The sequence below is a fragment of the Pipistrellus kuhlii genome, unplaced genomic scaffold (assembly GCF_014108245.1).
Source record: "Pipistrellus kuhlii isolate mPipKuh1 unplaced genomic scaffold, mPipKuh1.p scaffold_m20_p_8, whole genome shotgun sequence".
Classification (NCBI taxonomy): Eukaryota; Metazoa; Chordata; class Mammalia; order Chiroptera; family Vespertilionidae; genus Pipistrellus; species Pipistrellus kuhlii.
The window spans coordinates 23,902,510-23,925,982 of record NW_023425584.1 but is presented as its reverse complement, the minus strand read 5'-3'; the positions used below and the strand labels follow the sequence as shown (position 1 = coordinate 23,925,982).

The following is a 23,473-nucleotide window of genomic DNA, read 5'->3' as shown; positions in this document are numbered from 1 at the left end:
GCGTCTGCTTCCCCTTTAGGGTCTGAAAGAGGTGCCTGGAAAATTTTGTTACAGTCCATGGACTGTGTGATATTAAAAAAAAAAAAAAAAAAAAAAAAAAAAAGTTTATCTAGAAAAGTCCTTCCTGCATAACCTGATAAGGGGTGCTCGGGGAGGAGGGGCAGGGAGCCTTCTGGCATCACATCGACCAAGGTGAGAACCCCACTGGGAGAGCTCCCGGCCTGGCAGGAGGGTGGGCTGTGTCCACGCTGGTCCCGTGAAAAGCTATCTTGATTTCCAGCCGGATCTGGTGGGGAGCAGAGTGCCTTTCCCGGTAGGTAGGTGGCGGTCCAGGCAAACCCGAGGAAGGAAGTCTGGCTGCCTGGAAAGGAGGGGCGGGCGGACTTCACCGGAGAGAGGGAGTCTGCCCTCTGGAAAGGTCTGCGCCGTAAAGTAGCATTCTTTGGCCCTGCCAACTACCCTAGTGCCTTTAGGATGTGGTTTGATTTATAAATATTTGATTGGCACACACTTCGCTCAGAACATTTCCATCTGTGTGGTGAGCGGTGCCGGTAAGCCTGCTCCCCACCAGCCTCTGCGGTGCTTGGGAGGTGAGGGGTGCAGGCTGCAGGCAGAAGCAGTGGCTTCGTGAGCTTATGATCTCCAGTTAGCGTTCCTGTTAGGAATCCCATCCAGGGCGAAGCCATGGTCTCCGTCGCCAGACAGGAAACTCTAGGAGGAGGAGTGGAATCAGACACGGAGCTTTCCCTGCTTCCACGAAGATGCTTGCTCTGTGGGGCAGGGTACCCGGGCAGGGCTTGCTTGGCACATGAGACCCGCATGCCAGGCCTTGGGAGTGCCAAACCTAGACAGTCTCAGAGACACCGAGAGGAAGAGAGCGAGCAAGCATAGCAGTTACATAGCAGTCTGCAACCATCAGATGGTGAGAGGAGGAAGGCCAGGGGCCCTTAGGGATAAAGGCAAGGAGGATGGATATTGTGCCCTGGTGGTGTGTTAAACACTTTTACCAACATTATTACACTTAAAACTCCTACTTTCTTATGAGATGGGTACCTTGTCATCCTTTTTATTTTAAAATTTAATTTTGTTAATTTAAGTATAATTCCTATACAATATTACATTAGTTATATTATTTTGAGGTGTACAATATAGCGATGTGACATTTTCAGACCTTACAATGTGATCACTTCTAATTCTAGTGATCATCTGGCACCGTATAAGCGTATCACAATAGTATTGATTATATTCCCCTTTACCTTTTTCTCCCATCCTGCCATCCCCCTCTTTTCTGATAACCATCTCTTTCCTCTCTTTTTCAATGAGTCTGTTTTTGCTTTGTTTGTTCACTTGTTTTTGTTGTTGTTGTTGAGTCCACATATAAGTAAACCACACAGTATTTACCTTTCCTTGTCTGACTTATTTCACTTAGCATGATACTTTCTAGACCCATCTATGTTGTCACAAATGGCAAGGTTTCATTCTTTTTTATTGCTATGTAATATTCCATTGCATGTATGTACTATATCTTTATCCATTCATCTGTCTATGGACACCTAGGTTGCCTCCATAGGTAGATGATCTTTTTAAATTAGTGCTTTTGTTTTCCTCTGGATAAAAATCTGGAAGTGGAATTGCTGGGTCATATGGTATATCTATTGTTAGTTTTTTGAAGAACCTCAATACTCTTCCATAGTGGCTGCACCAATTTACACCACCAACAGTGCAAAGGGTTCCCTTTTCTTTACATCCTCGCTAATGCATGTTATTTGTTGATTTTGATTATAGCTATTCTCACTGGTGTGAAATGACACCTCATTGTGGTTTTAATTTGCATTTCTCTGGTGTTTAGTGACATTGAGCATCTTTTCATATGTCTGTTGGCCATCTACATGTCTTCTTTGGAGGAATGTCTATTGGTGTCCTCTGCCCATTTTTTTTTTTTTATCATATTGCTTATTTTTGTTATTGAGAGTTATATGAGTTTCTTATATATTTTGGATATCTACCCTTATCAAATATAATATTAGTGAATATATTCTCCCATTCAGTGGGTTGTCTTTTAGTTTTGCTGGTGATTTTTTCATCCTTGTTTTTAAAATAAGGAAACTGAGGAACATGGAGAGGAGATGACATCCTCAAGGTGACATGGAACTAGTAAGTGGTGATGGGACCTGCACCTACATCCATCTGACGGATATGACAGGTTGTGTGAATTCAGTATGTTTATTTAATATGTTTGTGGGGAAAAACCAGTGCCATGGTGTTGATGTTGGGGCAGTAGTAGCATATGGAGAGAGCATTATTCATAAAGAAGCTGAGGATTCTGTGTGGAGCTTTCCCAGTTACTTGCTGGTCATAGACCCTGTTAACTCTGTGTTCATTGAATGATGATAATTTGTAACCTCATGGGCTTGTAGCTAGGCAGAAATGGAAGAATCTAGTGCAGAGCCTGGCCCTTCCAGGTGCTCAATTGGCATTTATATAATATTAGAGACCTGGTGCACAAAATTTGTGCATGGGTAGGGTTCCTAGGCCTGGCTGGCCATCAGGGCCAATCAGGGCCTTCCAGCTGCTGGCCAGGGCCTTCCTTCATTCTGCACTGCCCCCTGGTGGTCAGCACATGCCATAGCGAGTGATCAAACTCCTGGTTTTCTGGTCAAGCTTCCTAGGAGACACTTGGCATAGTAGCCATACACACACACACACACACACACACACACACACACACACACACAGACTAGTGGCCCGGTGCACAAATCATGCACATTGAAAGGAAATTGATTAGAATAAATGTTTTAATATTGCTATTCACCCTTCCTCTGTAATAGAAGTGTCAACCAAATTCACGATCAGCAATGACAGATGGAAACACATGTGTGCGATTGACATCAGAGAGCGCTTTATATGTATTGTGCATGTGCAAGTCAACTTAGCCTTTTATAGATATAGAATAAACTTGCTTAATTAGACCTGCTTTCTGATATAGCTAAACTTTTTCTAGCCCAGTGAAGCACCCCAACTTCTCTTTCAGGTAATTGTCAGCAACACAGCAGTAAATATCAATACGAAGCAGATTATTATTATAGATCATGCAGGAAGAAAAAAGGGTAAAATACTTAACTGCAGCAGTGTTTGACTATATTCTGTGCACGGAGAAAACCTTAAGTCATTTTCAAGGTCCACCATTTCTTACTTCTCAGTCAGGTGAAGTTTCTAGCTTTCTAAACCTCTACTTTCCAGCTAATGAAAAGAAAATAGGATTTCACTGAGTCTCCTTTCTACCTACTCCAGGACTTATGTGAAGATCAAATGAGATGAGGCACGTGAAAACTCTTCACAGACATTTGGTTAAATTGTAAAATGTTTCCACCTGGCTATAAAGCAAGTTGTGTTCCTGGGCTGAAGAAACTCCAAGGAGTCGCTAGGGAGAGTAAGATGGGCATTGCTACGTGATGTCATTACCCAGAGCCCACAGCACCCATTTCTGGGTTGGGCTGGGCTATGGGCTGCATTTTGTGCCATGGGGTCGTGGCAGCATTGGTTGATATTTGGTGGGGTGTCACTCTGGGGTGATGGTGGAGCCTGTGTCCCAGTTGGGGGAAGCCAAGTGTTGGTTAGTCGGTGTCAGGTCTGTAGTGCCAGCCAGTGCATGCATGGCAGCTCCTGCATTGAGCATCTGCCCCCTGGTGGTTCATGCACATCACAGCAACTGGTCAGATGATAGGAGGGACATTTAGCATATTAGCCTTTTATATATATAGATATTGGAATTTGGACCTATCTACCACCAATGCAGTTCATTCACTAATCAAATGAATGTTCATTGGACATTTTATCAACTGTCAGGCAATGTGCTAGCCACTAAAATTTTATTGTTGGACTCTAAGTCCTCATCCACAAGGGGGAGAAAACCATTAAGTAGCCACACAGTTAAATGTGGAATTACAACTCTTAAGGAGAGCTGCCTGGTGCACAAGGCACTCCTCAAATGTCTTTCCCTGCACCTGCTCCTCTTCCAGGATTCTCCCTCTTGTGGTGACATCTCCATTTACCCGTCTCCCAAAGGGAAGTCCTGGAAGTCAACATGAATTTTCTGACAACCAGCACCCATGCCCCTCCTCACAGTGGGCAGCTCTTGCTCTCTGCATTTCCTGGCATTTGGAAAGTGGTAATGGAAGAAGTGCTCACAGCCCATAGTGGTACTGCCCACCATGTAACATGAGGAGTTATAACGGGGCAAACCAAAACATCTTCTCTACAGGCCCGAGATCCCCACTAGTGGAGACGTTCCACTCAGGGCTGCATTACAAAGGCCTGTGCACAAGCATCCCTTGTGGGGTCATGCCACTCCATGAGGGGCCCTGTGTGAGTACTTGGGGACTTATTCTCCTGGAGGTAGAAGACCAATTTTGAAAACTTCCCAATTTTGCCCAAGGCAGATCTGCTGGTTGGGGACAAAGAGAAGCTGTGAAAGAAGTTATTATTATTATTATTATTTACATTGGAGAGTTGGCAGGAATACGAAGCAGATTATTATTATAATTTATCGTGCATGATTTATGTATATTTATTTAAATATTTGATTGGCTTTTAAAAATCATTCTTCCTGCAGGAAGTCTTAGAATGTGACTCTACTTATGACCACAATCTCTAATCGTGCTCAAACTAATGACCAAGGAATATTAATCATCCCCTCACTAGACTGTGCTAATCAGTTAGTCAGGGATCATCCACTCCATGCTTGTCCAGGTTAATTATGTTTCTGAATAATAATCCTTGAAATTCACAAGGGTTGTGGCAGTACTGCCACTGGGCAGAAGAGGGCGACGTAACCACATTCAGCCGGTGCATTCAAGCCAGGGTGTCCTCTGGGCCTCTGGACCTCATGAGTTTTAAGCCTTGTCAAGTACACATGGCAGTGCTATGATTCCCATTCTGTAGGTGGGGAAACTGAGTCTCAATATGTTCCACAAGGTCAGACAGCTGGAAATGCCAAAGATATCTAAAGTTCCACATGGGAGGGGATGTTTGGAAGGGTCATGGGGCTGAGGGCTCAAAGCTGCCTTTGCAGAGCACTTGATGCAAAAGGAAAGAATGGTAACTGCCCGGTGCTGCTCCAGTTAAGGGGCAATGCAGAAATGCGAACTCAGCTTTCTGACTCTTAATCACAGCCCCTTGTTCTGCCAAGTGTGTGTAGATTACCCAGTTCTCCCCGCACTAATAGGTACAGAACCACTCACCCCACCGACTCTGATTTCCGTCCTCCTTGACCTTTGTTCTTAGTCCTAGAATCAGGAAATAGGCCAACACACCAACTCTTCATGTTGCCAGAAAGGCATTGAAGCAAAACCTGAAATTAGACCCCCTGGCCTTCCTGGAAGGCAGTGTGTTTGAAGAGAAATAAAAACAAGGAAAGGCCCTAAGTATTATACTGGATTTCCATATGCTGGGTCGAATATACGTAAATCTCAATGATGATAATAATAGCAATATTGGCTAACATGTGCTTATTCTCAGCCAAGGGACTGTGCCGAGAACTTTCACCATATTATCTCATTTAGTCCTTTCAGGAAACCTGTGAGGCAAGAAATATTATTTTATAAATGAGAAGACTGAGGCAGAAAGGTCAAGTACCTTGCCCATGTTCACTCACCAAATAGTTATAACCCAGCATTACTTGTATACAGACCTCCTCATACACATCCTAAGGCTCCCTTATGCTATTGATATATCCAAGGGCCCTGGCATCTTGGGTAAGGTGACTCAGCACTATTCAGAAGTCCCAGTATTACCCGCTCAGAGTGCAGTCTCTGTGTGGATGATGTAATGACAACAATGAAGACCTATGCCATTTGCACAGAAATTCCAGTGCGTGGAAATTGTCATTGTCACCTCTTGTTACCCCAGAATTCAAGGTGTCCCAAAACAGCCAGCTTAACCCAGAGGACTGCTTCACCAAGGTTATCTTTCCCCCGAGAGTCCGAGCACCAGAGAGCATTTCCATTGGTTCAGAAAACTGGTAAAGCTTATTAGGAATTCTTAAAACTTCAAAGAAATTAAAGCTCATTTCCCATACGTTGAGTGGGGCAGATCACACAAATTGTGTGCCTTGCCTTACACAACAGACTCCAGTCTAAGTCGATTTATTGTCAGTAAATGTTGCTTCTGTATGGTTGGCATACTAAATAGAATTGTTTTCGCCTCACTTTGGTGCCTATGTTTCACCAAGGATCAGGCATTCAGAAGGCCCATTTGAAGACAAGCCATCAAAAACAAGACCCGATACATCTAACTCTGCAGCTGCAAGCCCCACCCTCAGCCTTCCTGCTCCTCACCTCAAGGTGGCTGGGAGGGAAGGGACAATGCCAATCGGTTCATAAACGCCCATCGGCTCCCCTCCCCACTGCCTGTGCATCTGAGGGTAGAGAGCGAGTACAGTGCAGTGGTCATTTGTACTTAGATCCTGCTGCATGGGGCATATTCCATGAATAATGAAGACTATCTGATATATAAACCATCACATTGACACGTTTCACTTTTTTTTTTCCTTTTAAAGATTTTTAATTGGTTTTTAGAGAGAGAGGGAGGGAGAGAAAGAATATGAGAAACAACAGTCAGCTGCCTCCTGCAAGCCCTGCTGCTGGGGATTGAGCAACTCCAGCACGTGCCTTGACCAGAAATCTAACCAGCAACCTTTCAGCGCACAGGACATGTGAAAGCCATCCTGTGGAACACTACTCTCTACCTGTGCTATATTCTGTCTCCTAATTTCATTCATGCTCTCCTTCTCCTGACTCATGACAAGTTGGGCCCATGTGACCCTCTTTGCAGGTAACAGATCTGCCTTCTGCCTTCTCTGCAGCATCTAATGCCTCTGTGGTAACTCAGGGAATTCCCGGTTACATCACAGAGGACCCAAACACCTAATATCAACACACAACAATACCTCAAGTACTAACGCAGAAAGAAGACATTTTTATTCCTAGGCAGTCCAGAAGATTCTTTTCTCCGAAGTTATAACTCCATTTATCAATACCGTCTGCTGGGCCGGCAGGAAAGCCCAGAAAAGATGCTCCACTTTTGGCTCGAATCTCTCTGGCTCTCTAGTTTCTATAAGGTCTGGAGAATGACTTTACCCCTCCCGTTACCACAGCCACGTCTGCACGATATGCAGAGCGGAAGCAGCATAATTTATGATGTGCAAGCTACGATTCAAACCAGGATTTCACACACCGGTCCCAGTGGAAAGGTAACCCGGAGAGTCAGTAAACTTGAACCTGAGCCCATGTCTTTGTGCGAGGTTTACCCACCCTGCCCCACACAGCTCTTCCCCACATGGAGCAAACAGGACCCTGACCAGCCTGGAAGAACAGACCTCTCACCACTTACAGAAATCTGAACATCTGAACACTGGCTGCCACATCTGATCCCGAGGCAGCTGTGTAGGTCAACAGAGAGCTTCCTGTAGACAGGCTGTGGCCCTCACAACTCGAGTTTCCATACCCAAACCCTCCCCACATTTCCGTGGCCCTGCCTTTGAGAGTGTCATGCCTGGAGAAGAAGGTACCAATGTTTAGATGCCCTCCCTTCCCCCACCCTTGACTAAGGAAGACACCAGAAAGGGGAGGGCCTCCAAGAAGGATGCACGGGTGCTTACTGTGCTGGTCACTCCTGTCCCTTGTCCCGTCCACGGTGCCGTCCGGGAGGATCCGCAGGAAGTGGCCCCCGTTGCTGCAGTAGAGGAGCTTGGGCTTCTTGTAGTTCTCCAGAGGCAGATTGAACCTCTCGGTCAGGGCCGTGAACGTGGTGACTTCCCCCTCAGCCATGGCTCAGCGGCGGCCGGTGAGGGTGCTCTCAGGACTGTAAGAAATTGAACAAACCTGTAGAACGTTCTTCCAGCAAAGGTGCAAGTACAAGCAGGGTAAGAGAGCCTGGAGTGCAGGGTTCTGGTTGGTTGGGAACCACAGGAATGGGCCTGTGCGGTGGCCGGCGGTGAAGGAAGGACAGTCCTGGCAGGGGAGGGATTGTCTGGCCATTCCTCATTTCCAATTGGACACGGCTTTGGGTCCAGCTGTGTGCTTTTTAGAACTTTAAATTTAATCATTTGGCCAAGGGAAAAGAAAATAATGTGTTGGTCTCACCTTCTGATCCACACACATCCTCAAATTAAATACCGACGTTGCACTAAAATAACACCCGGGGTCTGGCTGGAACCCACAAAGGCCGAGAGGCCGGTGCTGAGGTTTTGCCCTCTCTCCTCCCACGGCTTTGACTGGGCAGCACCAGGCCCAGGTGCAGAGATAGCGGAGAGCCCAGGCTCGGGACCTGGAGGATGTGCGTGGCGGCCTCCCACAGTGGTGACAGCCGAGGGTTAATGTGTCAAGGAAAACTCTGCGTTTGCTGGTGGGAACAGAACAGGAACTGGGGAGCAGCATGTGGGGGTGTTACCTGGGGTTTTTAAAGGGCAAACACTGTGCCAAGGGAAGTTTTTTGAGACAGATCGTTATGAAGGCTCTGCCAGTTGTTGCCGGCTCCCACAGCTCTCCACACACCCTCGTGACACACAGAGAAGGTGTCCTTGTGCAAAGGCCATCTTCATCCTAATTACTGACTAATGAGACATACTTATTATGACACAGAAACCACCATAGTGCATATTATAGTCCTCTAATGTCCTCCATGCCCACTATATACAAATTTATACTATATTAGTATTAAAAATGTGTCAGTTATGCCTCTAAGGATTAGAAAGCAAAGCCAATAGACACTAGAATTTTAAAGCATCTTCTCGTCCCCACCATTTAGGAGAATGACGTGAGGGTGACTCAAGGACTGTACAGGCAGAGGCGAAGAGACCAGGACCCTGATATGGAACCTTCGTAAGTGTGAGTAGATGTTGTTCGTACACATTGACCTTATAATAACAATGATCATCATTATCATTGTATTCTGGGCTACAAAGCTGATTCATACAGTCCTCACCACTACTCTTTGAAACAGACACTAATATTACCCCATTTTGTAAATAAAATATAGCCAAAACGTAGAGATGCTCAGTGGTCTGTCCAAAGTCAACGGCTGGTAAGTTGTGTCTCTGAGCCTCCAGACGGGGTTCTTGAAACAAAGCCCTAACGTGCCCTTACTCACCAGGAAAAGGTTCAGTGACCTCACTGATACTGCAGTGTTATAGTTATCCCGCCCCCTCCACGGGTTCCCTCTCTGTGGCTTCAGTTACCCACAATCAACTGTGGTCTAAAGATATTAAATGAAAATTTTCAGGAATAAACAATTCCTAAGTTTTAAATTGTGCAGAGCTCAGAGTGGCCTGATGAAATCTCACATGTCCTGATCCATGCCTCCCAGGACATGAATCTCCCTTTGCCCAGCATATTCATGCTGGATACACATGCACCTGTTGTCTCTTAGAGGCCGTCTTGGTTGTCAGATCGATTGTTGTGGTATCATAGTGCTTGTGTTCAAGTCACCCTTACATTATGGCCATTCACCTAACTTCCACTACAGGATATTGGTATAATTGTTCTGTATTATTATTCATTATTGTTGTTAGTCTCTTACTGTGTCCAATTTAAACTTTATCATAGGTATGTATATGTAGGAAAGTGTGGTATATAAGGTGTGGTGCTATCTGTGGTTTCAGGCAAAAATTACTTATTTGTGACCCAGACATTGGTTATCACCATCATCAACAGCCTCGGCTTTTGCCCCCATGCCAACCGTGCAGTGGAACTCCCAGAGTCTCTCATTCCCCAGTAGAACACACATCACTAGGTGTTAAGGTGTCACAGAAAGCCAGCCAGCCCCCTGCATTTTTCATACTCACCATCCATTCATCCATCCATTCATCCATCCACTCATCCCTGGAACAGTCTCATGGAGCTACTCCACAGAAATTAATTCCTCTGCAAATGGAGGCAACAATTTGGATAATTTGTCCTGGTGACTTTGGAATTAGGAATCATTTTGGAAGTGTCCATTTGTTTTCTCTGCCCTAGGCATTTTAGTGCTTCTGGTACATCTCTTGTTATCTGCAGCCACATGGGCCAGTCACACTCCCCCCACTTTCAGTTAGTAGTTTGATGTCCCTCCACAAACCCCCCAAAGAGGATTTTGTATATACCATATAAACATCTATTTATCCCAAATATGCTCTTCACACATGGTAAAGCTCTGTCCAGCCCTTTCACATGGTTCAGTAACAGTTAGAAACATAATTCTGTTTACATTGATTTCACCTTGCACAGCACATGGTGTTTCTTTCTCAAACCCCCATTCTTTCTTCCAGACCCTTTGCTTTCATCCACAAACCTCTGTGTCTCTATGTCCACCTCTATTTTCCCTCTCTCTCTCTCTCTCTCTCTCTCTCTCTCTCTCTCTCTCTCTCTCTCTCTCTGTCTCTCTCTCTGCTCTTTTCCCACCCAGCTTCTTCATCTCCCTCTCACTCCACTTGCTTCTGGATCCCTTCTGTTATAACACACTTTGGTTCTTCCAACATGGCCCTCTTCACCCATTACCTCCCTGTTAGCATAGAATCATTACAAGATGCCCCTTCCTTCAAATACAACTAAGAGATCATTAATATTCTTTGTTTTATCCATTTTTTCCCCCAAGCACTTACTAAGTTATGTCCCCAATTTATTGCAGGAGATAATAATTATACACTAGTATTGCCATTTAACTGTACAAATAACCACTTGTAATGACGGTCTTCAGTGGGCAGACTTTTGTTTCTTGTTGCACCTGAGTTTTCTCAAATGGAAGTCCCATGTGCCCCTGATTGTGCATGTTAAGGAGGCCGCCCTTCTAGATCCAGCACCCATGGAGAGTCTCCATTAGGTCATTTTCTAAGTGATGGGTTTGGATTTGGCTCTATTTGCATTCTTGCTTCCATCCCATTGGGATGAAGGCGAACAGATACACAGAAGGCAGACTGAAGCTGGAGGCACCACCTCTGGCCAAGGACTGTACTAATGCTCCCCCGCCCGGACTTCGTCACTGCGGGGCTCTCTCCAGCTAAACAACCTCTGCAGGGACCAGCAGGCAACAGGCACCCCTCCTTCCTGATTACAGGGCAGCCTGCGGTTATGCAAGGCTGAGACTCTGCCTGCTCCTCCAGGAGCAGGGTCGGTAATGGGGTGGTTGTACTGACTTCAGATTGCTCCCATCACCCCTCTCAGTGCAGATCCATACCTGGAAACCTGAGGGGGACCTACTGACTCCTGAAAATAAACCTTGAGTCAACCTGAAATTGATAAGACTGTGGAAGCAGTATTGATGAATCAGCTGACACTTAAAAAAAAAGAAATCCCTTTGTTGCTGAAGGAAACCCCAGAGACACGAAAAGCCCTCATTTTTATTTTTTATTTTTGCCTTATTACAGTTTACTAATATTTTAAGCAGTGGTTGGTCCACGGTTCCTTGCCAATCCAGTATTTGTTAGAGGATAGGAATAAAGGAAGTCTATGAGGTGATAAAACCATTAGGCAGCAGCCTTAGCAAGCCCTTGGGGATTTACACAAATTGCTCTAATAAATGAATCCATTGACTACATGAAATCAGGCATTAAGCATAAGAGAAATTTATAAGCTCTGCTTCTTGTCATTACTATCTTTTTGTTGGCTGTCAGGGGAAGGAGTTCTCTCTCTCTCTTCCTCTCTGTCCTCTGTGTGTGTGTGTGTGATGTCAAAGATCAAGTGGACTTCATTGCCATTGTTGTGTGCTAAGCCTAGCCCTTTGAAATTTGGGGCACTGGTGAGATTTTGGGAAACCCAGAGATTTTTCTGACTTATTAGTGACACCAAAGTGAAGAGAACACCAAGCCTTTTGGAACATCCATGTTAAAGGCTGACATATTTTGCCAGCTGTAGCTTCTGGGGGAGAGTGTAAACTCTGACACACGAACAGAATGCTAAGTGTACACCCTCCCCCAGGAATACACAGTCACTTTTCAATGTGGTACAGTGAGCAACCCCATACAGCCCCTTCAATGCACTAATCGGCTCTGGGAACCTGGGCGAGTCATTCATTCCTTCCAGGATGTGTCCTGTAACAGTCCTCACCCTGCCTGTGCTCAATAGCCATGACAGGACTTGGAAAGAATAGAACTATGACCTGACCGGTAGGAGATATGATTATGTTGAACCAGTCAAGGCTTGATGTGGTTGATTTAGGTCAGTTCTGATTGAATAGTTAATTTAAAGTAATTTTTGAATTGGTATGAAACTAATTTTTTCAGTCCCTCTCATATTTGGCAGAAATTAGCTAAGCCCTTCCCCACTAATCATTTAAGCCACCGAGATAGCAGAGAAATGAAGGAGGCAAAGGGAAAGCAGTGTTATGTGTGGCAGAATCCAGGTCACCAATTCAGGCTCAGTCCTCAGTTTATCCACGGTTATTGAAGTGACATTTGTGAAGCTTGCTATTTGAACAAGACATTTGTGCTCATTTTGACCATGGCCACTAAGCTGGAAGAGAATATTCCTAATTCTAAGAATCAAGGGAAAACAAACGCTGATTTTTTATTTTTGCTTTTATCCCCTGTCACTGCTTACACAGTGCAGAATACCCATGAAGGGAGATATTTTGCAAAGTGTATAAAGCCACTGAAGGTGGATGCACAGGCATCTGTTAAGGAGGTAATTGAATGTGTCTGCAAACCCAGCATATGTAAAACAGGCCTCACCTTTGGTTCCAAGTACACTTTAAGTCTTCCCTCCCTATCTCTGTGAATGGCATCACCTCATAATTTAACTATTCCGTACAGATATTAATTGACCTAGATCTTATTAACTCAGAATGTGAGCTAATATTAAATATTAAAGGTAATATAAAATGTTAAAGGTAATTACTAAAAGAATTGAAATAGAATTCATTAATTCTAACTAGCAACTGGCAAGGATAAGGGAAACTAAACAAAATAAATAGAACTGTATTTACTCAAAAGAATTCAGGAAAAGAAAGAAATAGAAAAATTGCTCAAGATTTGGTGGTAGAAATAAATCCAAATGTATTATGATCACAATAAATGTAAATGGGCTAAATTTACTAGCTATTGGATTTTTAAAAAATTTATCTTCACAAAGATACAGTAAAGTTAAAAACAAACAGATGAAAAGTAGATACCAAATGTCAACAAAATTAAAAGTTGGTATGGCTATAGTAATATCATATAAAGTAGGTCTAAGGCCAAAAGAATAATCAAAGTAAGTCAAAGGCCAAAAGAATGGTTAAGGGTAAAAGGCATCATTGCATAGAGATAGGTAGAACAATCAACAGAAAGATATAAAAATCTAAACTTGTGGAATAATAACAGAGCCTGAACATATATAAACAAAAATTGTCAAATACATAAGGAGAAGTTGACAAATTCACAATGGTGGTGGGAGATTTTAATATATTTCTCTCATAAATAATAGAGCAAACAGACAAAAAAATATTAAGGATATAGAAGATTGAAATACACAACAAGCTCAGTTGACTGAACATGAGAGAACTCTGCACCTCAAAATCAATGAACACCATTCTTCCCAAGGCCACTGGAGCATTTGTAAAAATTGGTCATGTATCAGGTCATAAGGCGAGACTCAACACAAATAGAAGAATCCATTTTGTTCAGACTATTCTTTGGATGGAGTAGATATCACTCACACTCCTCCTATTGGCAAAACCCTTTCAATTGTACCTTTTTGGTGTCTCCTAAAATCCTCCTCCTCAGTCCCACTGTGGCTGCTTTCGTTCAGACGTAGCACCTTCTCTCACCTGGGCTGCTGAGTTAGGCAGCAGTGGTCCCCTTCTCCAACACGGCTCCCTTTCAATCCCCTTGGACCCTGCTGCCTGTGGCCTTTTAACACATGAATCTGACCGTCCGTCTCCTGCTAACGATCTCTGACTGTGTCCGTGGGCTCCCGGCCACCGTCAGGGTACGTATAAAACCCAGACCCCATCATGACGTAGGAGGCTTTCGTCATCTGCTCCTTGCCTAACCCCGTTGCCTTTTCTCTTACTGACCTGTTTTTCTTCTCATCCCCCCCACAGCCTCATACCAGCAGCATTCTTTCTCTCTCCCTTCCTCCACCCTTCACCCATGGCCTGGCTAAGTCATACTCACCCTTCAAAAATGTATCTCCGATATGCTCTCCTCCAGAAAGCCTGCCTGACACATCCCCCAGTCTAACCTCCCTACTCTCCCTCCACACCACACGTACTAGTGTAGATGAGAGGATTCCCTTATGCATCCATAGCCACACTGTATTTACTCTCATATAGCACTGGGTGCAAAGGCCATACAGAGTCCCTGTGTAAACTCGTTAGTGGGGTTTGAAGGCCTGGAGGGCTCTGTGAGAGCCAGCCCTGGCTTCCTCCCCGGCTTCACCTCCCACCACACTCGCTCTCTAAACTAGCCTTTCATTCCCTTGAATTCACTGCCCCCCACCCCGAACTCTGCCCCCTAGCCCTTACCCATGCTCTTCTCTCTCTCTCTCTCTCCAGAGCACTGTTCCTCTTCATCTTCTCTCTACCCACCACCCACCCTGTTAACTCCTACATTTTCTCCAAGTCTTAGATCATTTGCCAAATCATAAGACCATTTAACATTTCCTCAGAGCTCTGACTTCGGTTTTTAATTACAATTCATTCTTTTCATTATTTAATTAATGTCTCCCTTTACAACCGGGCTGTCAGTTCCATGATAGTATAAATCAATGTCTTGCTCACTGTGGTATCCCCATGTCTGGCAAAATGCCTGGTGTCTAATAGGCACTCGGTAAATATTTGTTGAATGAGTGAATGAATATAATCTAACTATGTTTGCTTGACTGTCTCCTTCACTCATCTCTAAGACCTTGGGCGATTCCTTTTTCCCCCCTAGACCCAGCACTTAACAAATGCTTGCACATAATCAGTGTCCTGTGGGTGACTGAATACCAGGCCAGTTTCTTCTCAGGATCCTTCAGTGCAGTGGTTCTCAACCTTTCTGATGCCATGACCCTTTAATACAGTTCCTCATGTTTTTGACCCACAGATTGAGAACTGCTAGCAGGATCGCCTAAGACCATCGGAAAACACAGATATTTACATTATGATTCATTAACAGTAGCCAAATTACAGTTATGAAGTAGCAATGAAAATAATTTTAAGGTTGGGGGTCACCACAACATGAGGACCTGTATTAAAGGGTCGCGGCATTAGAAAGGTTGAGAACCACTGCTCTAGTGGAAGTGTGTTATCAGGAGACTTAATCCTCAGGTGTTAATAGAAAAACTAAGCCAAGAGCCTAAATGCATTTTAATTGGATTAAAATTAGGCTAGAATATCCCATTCTCGGTTAAAAAATAGGCCCAACCCTGGGTCCCATGTTGTAGAAGATACTTCCTTACATCTTCAAAAGAAGTATTATGGAAATTAAGGATCTAAAGGAAGATTTCAGACCTTTGGTCTCAAGGCTAACTTTTTTTTTTTTTTAAATAAATTTTTATTGTTCATATTATCACAATTTATTTTTTTTTATTTTTTTTTTATTTTTAATCTCACCCAGAGAACGTCTGTGTGGTCTGGTTTTACTATTTTTGCCAGGGAGTGTCAGGATGGCAGGGACCCACGTGACAGCCTCTGGTGAAGGAAAGTCTGCCTGAGGAAGGAGAGACAGTGTGTCCTTCTTCCTCTTTCTCTTCTACTCCACTCTCTGTGATCTGTACCAGGTCTGAGGTAGGAGCATCACCATAGCTGACTGGCCTGGGATAGCAACTCAGCGTGCTGTTCCCAAGCCAGTTCTGTTCCCCGAGCTGAAATCTCATCTTCCAAAGTTGGCAGTAAATCGTGGATGTGGCCTGGGATGGACTTGATAGTGGTGTGCAAGTGTGTAAAATCCAATTATTAAATATTCAGAAATTTTGTGAGCCAGTTGTTAAACTATTAGTAACTTGATATCAAACCTGGTAAGACTATTTACACCACAAACATTGGCAAATACTACAAATCAGGGCTTTTTTTCCCCTTTCTATTTCTATGCTTTATTTATTTCCCTTTTGTTCTTCACCCTCCTCCACCATCCCCCTTCTTTCTTTTCTCTGGTAGCTGGTGTACTGTACCAACATACTACTGAACTATGGTGTATGTCCTGGCCAGACAATTGCTAGCAAATTACGCAGTCTTACAGTCTCAGTTTCCTCATCTGCAGAATGAGGTTTCATAACAGCAGCTATTGCACAGAATAGCTTTAATTGTTAAGTGATAGTACACAAAAGGTGCTGAGCCCTATACTTGAAACCTTGTAAGTATTCCATAGAAGTTAGTTTGGTTGCAATACTCCATGTATCATATTGTTTAGTTTTGTCAATCTGCACTATTCATTTTGGGTTGGACAGATTTGATTTTAAACATTGAGTAATATTTTGGCAATATTTAAAAAATATTGCTTTTTATATAGGTTAGAAATTTTCATTATCACTTATATGTAATGATGGTCTCTTTTCATTTGCTTGGGTGCTAAGTAGGATATACTAGGAAAAACAACATTTCATCTTTTTTTGTATGTTACTGTCCAGGATGACAAAGAACCTAGGGTTCAATAGTCTTTCTTGTCTATTCCTTAAATTCAGATCCTTTCAATTCTAAAGAACCCCAAGTCATTGATAAACTATGTCCTGGCTTCCAGAATCAAATATTATTTGAGGGAGATCAATATGCATACTCTAGAATGCCAACAACTTATATTCAGTACCTGCCATGGATAGAATCCTGCAGCTATCCTGGAAATTTAAAACAGAAAAAGGAAAATGGAAAGCCTGAAATCCCTAGTCCACAATTATAATATGCCAAAGACTCTGAATGCTAGAAGTTCTTTCCTAACTCAAATTGTGGCAACACTTGACCCAAACTCTCCTCCGACTAAAACCTGTATTCCACTTTGTGTTAATAGTTCTATTATCCAGTGCAGAATTAGTAACGTGTTTGATTGATTACAGGGCACTGTCCCAAACCTCACTGGAGTTGTTCCATAATATGCAATATATGTACCATACTGCCTTTCTAAAATCTCCAAAATTCTGATTCTAAAATATATCTACCCCCAAGGCTTTTCAGATAAAGGGACAGTGTCTGCCTTGAAGGAGTTTACACTCTGGCCACATGAGATTCATCAAGGCATGCTTCAGAAAAGAGGAGCCTAGAAGCCTGGACCAAGTAGCTGGCAGGAGTGGGGGTGGTTGTAATCCAACTGTAGCGCCAGGCAGCTCTCACAGCCCTTAATGAAGAGCAGAAACTCTGAGAAGACAACTCCCACCGCTAAGGATCTTCTGCAATACCCCGTATTTCCTCCCTTAATTCTGGGTCTTTAATTCTCTATAGTCTGGCTTATCTACTCCCAAAGCACTTCTCCCTGTGGAGCACTGTTCCATCGGAGATCAGGAGTTCTTTCAAGAGCTTAGAGAAAACAGCCTCCACTCCGAGAGGAAAAATGGTGCACTTGCTGGCAGTGGCGTGTGTGCTCTGTTCTGTCTGAACTTTAATGGTCTCCCCTCATCCCTCTTCCAAAGCATCCTGTAGGCTCTCCGCCATCCTGAAGAGCTGCGCACATCTTAATGGAAATATCCTTCCTGCAGACCGATGCTTCAGAGCCTCGGGGCCTGGAGCCAAATGCAAAGTGATTCTGCAGAGACAGGAGCAGCGCTCGCCCCTTCTTCCAACCTCTCTCACTGATGTGGCGCCAACAATCTGAATCTGTTGTATAGGTTACAATCTCCAGAACCAGCCTAGCAAGCACTTTTCTTTCTTAGAGTCTGCAGACCTTTCAGCTCGTAGGAAGATGGCCAGTTTGCTGTCTTTCTTATTTTTTTTATCTTCAGATCCAGAAATTTTGGCTTCTCCAAACTCAGTCTTTTGAAGAATGTGTTTGTTATCTCTCTGAAAATGCCAAGAGCTTGTTCTTCATGTTTCCCAATAGCCCGCTCTGTACATACCAGAAATAATAAAATATGTCCAGAAATAATAAAATAGTAACCTTTTCTTGAACATTTACTATGTGTCTCATACATTACTTTAATTCTCAAATAAATTCTGTTAGGTAGGCATTGCTTTTAATTTTTTTCTTTATTTTATTTATTTTTTGTTGTTGTTTGTTGTTGTTTTTTTAGTCTAGGAGGTAAATGAATAGAGTAAAATTTTCTATTCAGTCACCTACCCCAGCTGGTTCAATGTCCCAACCTTTAGTGAACAGAAAACACAGATGCTGCCCTGAACTGAACTTGAGGCATTTGCTTTCTCAGCCCTCACTCTGCAGCTCAGGACCAGAGGCGCAGAAAGCTTCAGTCATTTCCCCAAGGTCAGACAGTGAAATGAATGTCAGAGCTGAGGGACGGTTTTCTGACTCGAGAGCCCATGATTTTAATTGCCAAGAATTGTGGGAAAGAGAAGAGAAAGTCCATTGGAATGAGTAATCCTTAGCTTCTCTATTCTTTTTGCCCCACCAACTTCCATAACTTGCATAGTCCTGTTGACGGTGTTCTAAAGGAGATACTTGTTGTCATTGAATGGAGTCTGCATGTAATGTCCTATCTTGGCACACGACCATCCTCTTTCACAGCGGTGCAGTGACCTCTTGATTGCCACTCTCTTGCTCTTCCTAAATCGCCCAGCGTCACCCAAGTCCATCTTGACCTTTGTCACACTAGAGTCACTTGCCATTGATCATAAGAGAGCTGGGGCCAAGTGCGGGACCACTGGAGGTGTGTTTGTGAGGGGGTGCTATGTGAATGGTCTTACTTGGTTGGAAACACCATGAAAGAGGCAAGTTCTCACAACCTGAGAGTCATAGACCTGGGTTTTGGCTCCTGCTGTTTCACTAACTCTTAGTATGACCAACAAGTCATCTAATATCTCTGACCCTCTGCTGCCTCGTCTGTCAAATGAAGCTGCTGCGAGTACTGATATGGTCAGGGGCCACGAGGAAAGAACAAGGCAGGCCCAGGAAGGGCCCCGCATACAGAGAGTGTCCAGGAAATTGAAGGAATTGTTGTTAATGTATCAGTGTGTTGAATATTGACAATTTGATAGCAATTGGGCTTCTACAAAGCATTTTATGTGAGTAAACAAGCCTCTGCTGGTGCCTGTTGTGTAGGCACCACATTAAGCACTTTATAATCACTTTGTATTTGCTATTCCTTCTGGTATACGGGTAGATGCCCACATGCCCTTTTGCTCCAGCTGAGAGAACTGTCAGCCGAAAGGCTGAGCAAATCTGTTGTTTAGCCACGAACGAAATCCTCAGCCATGAGCAGTCAGGTTACTGTGTTGCCCTGTAGGGCGGCCTCATTTCCATGAGCCCCAGGCTCACCAAAACATTAAAAAATAGGGAGTACAGACTTCACATTTCTGCCAGACAGATGATGGCCAGGCATCTCTGGAAGAATGGTTAGCAGTCCTGGCCTGCAGGTTCGGGCTTAAGGTGCTTGGATACGAAGGAGGAATGTAAACTCCATAGAGCTTATTTCACACGTCAGAGTCTATTCTGGTTCTTGAAAGTGGGCCCAGAGGCCCTGCTTGGGCAGGTCCTGGAGCCACATTCCTGCAGAGGCATTTAGCAGCATGCAGGGATCCAGTGGGGGCAGGGCCCAGGGTTCAAAGGGGCCCAGTGAGAGCCACAGCCAGAGGACAGGAAGAAAACAGTCACCTGCCCCAAAGCCAGCCTTCTAGTGACTAGTTTCTGGAACGTCTACATTAGACTAGTATAAGCCTTTCTTCCTTTTATATTTTTTTTCTTTTTAAGGACTTCGGCTAATTTTAGAGCGCTTTACTTGCCAACTCTCTCTGATCTCTCTTGGAAAGTCCAAAAGCGGCCATTCTCCTATCCGCACTGCTTGCCCAGTTTCAGCACGCCCGGCGGCTCACGTGGTCCTGTGGCCACATCTTTGGTAGTCCACACACAGCTCTGCACACAACTCAGCTGCTGGCAGGAACCAGGCAGAGTTTATGGGAAGGAGATGGTGTTTGAAAAGAGATGAGCTGAAATCTTACATCCAAGAAGCTAAATAAGAAATAAATCTGCCTCGGGTATCTAGCATCTACAGGGTGGTGCCCATTGCAGACAAGATGACATTTATCAGGAAAATCACTGGGATAGGTGGATGCTGATAACCACGACAGCACACTCATCTGTCAAACCTGGCCTCTCAGGGGAGTTTTCCTTCGTTTTGGCAGGTAGCTCAAGGCATGGTTTCAATGCCTCGTGATTTCCCTCCTGGTTTATTTCTTTTTTTCCCTCACTGACCTTTCCAAGCCATTTATATTCCCCACTGTCCACTACTCCTCTCTCATGTCTTATATATCAAAGCACCACTATATTGGGTGGGGTTGTTTGAAAAATGGAGAATTATTACGTTATTTGCCTTCGAAAGCAGATTAGGCAACAAAAGTGAGGAGAAATGTCAGGGTGACTTCTGCCATGCTTTCGCACATAATTGCTCTCCGCTTTTAAAGATTCTACATTCCTGGGCTCCTCCTTAGTTCAAAGGGCTCCTCTGGAATGTGATAAACCTGGACATTTAGATGGGCCCATGGGGGAGGGCAGGACATTCCCCAATGTTTTTCATGGTGTTGTATTCTTGAGCCCTCCGTGGTATAAATAACTTTCTATAGGTCTGTTCAGTAAATAAAACAATAAATAAATGAATAGGTGTTGCTCTTCAAAATAGCCCTCCATAGGAGTTGTGAAATTTCACATTCTGTAGGGAGTTTAATTGATTTGATTTTCAAAAGTAATGTTTAGCACTGAATTTTCAGCAACGTGACTATTATGAGCTTCCCTGAGTCTATGTCGGACCCACCCAACTATCTAGGATAGTTCTCATCATTTCCCCATCCTCTTCCTCAAACCCAAATTGTATCTTGTGTAACATTTATGATTCTTCTTTTGTGTTTGTTTACTTGTTACTGTCTCACTTCACTACACCACACACACACACACACACACACACACACACACACACACACCTGTAACCTCATGAGGACCCAAGCCAGGTTTGTTTTGCTCACATTATATGTCACCACCTAGATCTGTGCCTGACACATAGTAATTGCTCAGTAAATAATTAGGAATGGATGAATTTAAAACGTCTTCTCAAAAAGCTGTTGGGTTAAAAAAAAAAAAAGATTTACAAAAAAAAAATAATCCCTATGGAAAAGGGTAATAATTAAGGTTAATTTCCGTTTTCTGCAGATCCTTTTCAGTTTGGTGAATAGTGTTTGTCTGAGGATTGTGTTTGCCAGAGGAGGGGGTTGGAATCACTGGTCATCCATATAGTGTGTGAGGCCTGCCACTTTCCCTGCTCTCTTTATCTACCCTTTCTTCATATATTTATTAAATGTTACTCAAGTATATGCCAGGCATAGTAAAGCAGGGGTAATAGTATACCTACCTCACGGATTACTGTGAGGATCAAATGAAATCATTGTATTTAACAATTCTTGGCAAAGTACCTGACATATTAAGAGCATGGAAAATGCTAGCCATTAACATTATCATCAGAAATATTCATGGGAGCAATTCTTATGTACCCTCTGTTTCAGACTCTCCAGAATAAGGAGAAAAGATACTATCTAAACCACCAGGGGCTTGTGGTGATTTATGTCATCCGCTTTCTTTCCATAACATCTGCTTTCAGAGCAGAGAGTTATATGGTGTCCTCTTCATTTTACAGGTGGGGAGGGTCAGCTAGCCAAGGATAAGAGTGAGGAAAGTTTTGAATAAAGACTCACTGCATATTACTGATTTTTCCCTTTTACCTCAAGCTCATTGTTTGACTTGGCCCAGCACTGTTACTGATCCTGTCTTTTTATCTTTTTAATTTGATATTTGTTCATCATGGTGTTTTTTTTTCCCCCGAATGAAATTTGACTTTTAAAAATATTGCATTGAAATATAATTTCTGAGTAAATTTTGCACCTGAGGCAAGTGCCTTCCTCAACTCGCCCTAGTTCCAGCCCTTTTAACTAGTGTAAGTTTCTCTAACCTTTCAATATTGAGCCCTTTGACTCTAGTAGAGTTAGCAAAATTTAGGTACTTATTATTCACCCTGTGCAGTTCACCATCAACTCCTGTCTGAACTTCTGAAACGGCTCCCTCTTTTGTTCTAGGCCCCTCCGGTCATTTCTATACTCAAAGCCAGGAGGATTTTTAAGAAGCCTATATCAGATTGGCCACTCCCTCTTTTAAAACCTACTGTGGCTTTCTATTTTCATAAACCCTTACCGTGGCCTACAAGACACCATCTAATCTGGTATTACCTCCTGCAACTCCCTCCCTTTGCCCATTGCATACCAGCCACTGCTGTCTTCCCTGGGACCCTTGACCCAGTGTGGTCTTCTCCACATGGCTGCCTTCATACAAATTGCTCACCTTCCAGAAATGCCTTTCCCAACACGGTCCACTGCCTTGGCTCTGACTCACCTTTCAGATGGCAGCTGATGCACCACCTCCTCAGGTCTACCCTGACCTCCTGACCTAAGTTCTGTCCCCCCCTCTGCCTTCATCATTCTATTATTTTGTTGCCTCCTGTTCTCTTCCTTTCCAACACGTCCCATCATTTGTAATTAATTAAATACCCACCCATGTATTCACTTGTCTGATTTCTATCTCCCTCACTAGACCGTCAGTTCCCGGAGGGCCATGTTTAGCACCATCTTCTCCTCAGTCCCTAAGCAATGCCTGGCACAGAGGAATTGCTCACGTATCTGTTGAGTGAATGAGGGAGAGAAGGGAATGAGTGAACAAATCCGTCTTCAGCCTGTATAGTCATGACCTAAGGATGCTGCCACACACTGAGAGACTTAACTTCCATTCTGCTCTTCTAAAGCAAGTGTTTTCCCCCTAGATTATTTTTATAGAAAAATAAAAGTGAAGCAAATATAGAGATAATTATTGATTCTCACTCACAAAGTTCCTGCTTCCTATCACCAACATCCTCCTGAGAGCCTGCTGCAGGATTTTTGGGAACCACAGGAAATAAGTCCGCTAAGCACTTGAAATGCCATTATGAAAATAGACCGGACTTGACCTTCCTCCTGTGGAAGGGCCTCTCTCCTCAGGGAAAACCTTGCAAAGAAATTTCACCTGCTCTTAGGTGCTTCCTTCTTCAGTCATCCTCCCAGCAGCATTATCTGCACATAATCAGAATCCTGTTCTGAGATTGTCCCCCCACAGCCTAGGTCATTGCCTGTGCAAATTGCATATATATATATATTCTGATTATTTATAGCCTGACTTTGCTCAATACATTAGGATTTTTCCTTATTAATAAACACAAATCTAAACCTCCATTTGTAATGGCTACATAGGGTTATACTATGTGGACATGCAAAACTATGTCCATTAATCTCCTCTCATTGAGCATCTAGGTGGGGACTGTTTGTCAGTATTGTAGACATGGGCCTGGCACTTGCAGCCTCAACACTCCTCCAGGGGGAT

General features: G+C 43.6%; 1 protein-coding gene and 1 non-coding gene across 8 annotated transcripts in view; both read right to left on the bottom strand.

The window, feature by feature from the left end:
- The window catches only part of FGF1 (fibroblast growth factor 1), an 88,363-nt gene that overhangs the window by 15,063 nt on the left and 49,827 nt on the right, over nt 1-23,473 (bottom strand). For 5 of the 7 annotated variants that reach the window (XM_045577018.1, XM_036423933.2, XM_045577014.1 and 2 more), the window contains one exon: nt 7,658-7,860. In XM_045577018.1, the coding sequence (XP_045432974.1) occupies nt 7,658-7,826 (169 nt within the window). In that variant the 5' untranslated portion in view covers nt 7,827-7,860. Of the gene's footprint in view, nt 1-7,657; nt 7,861-8,141; nt 8,277-19,379; nt 19,460-23,473 lie in introns of those variants that run through there. The other 2 variants (XM_045577015.1, XM_045577017.1) reach the window with 2 other exon arrangements.
- Nucleotides 18,139-18,263, bottom strand: LOC118711946. The gene has a single exon (XR_004985895.1). It is a non-coding gene; the product is annotated as a small nucleolar RNA SNORA36 family (small nucleolar RNA).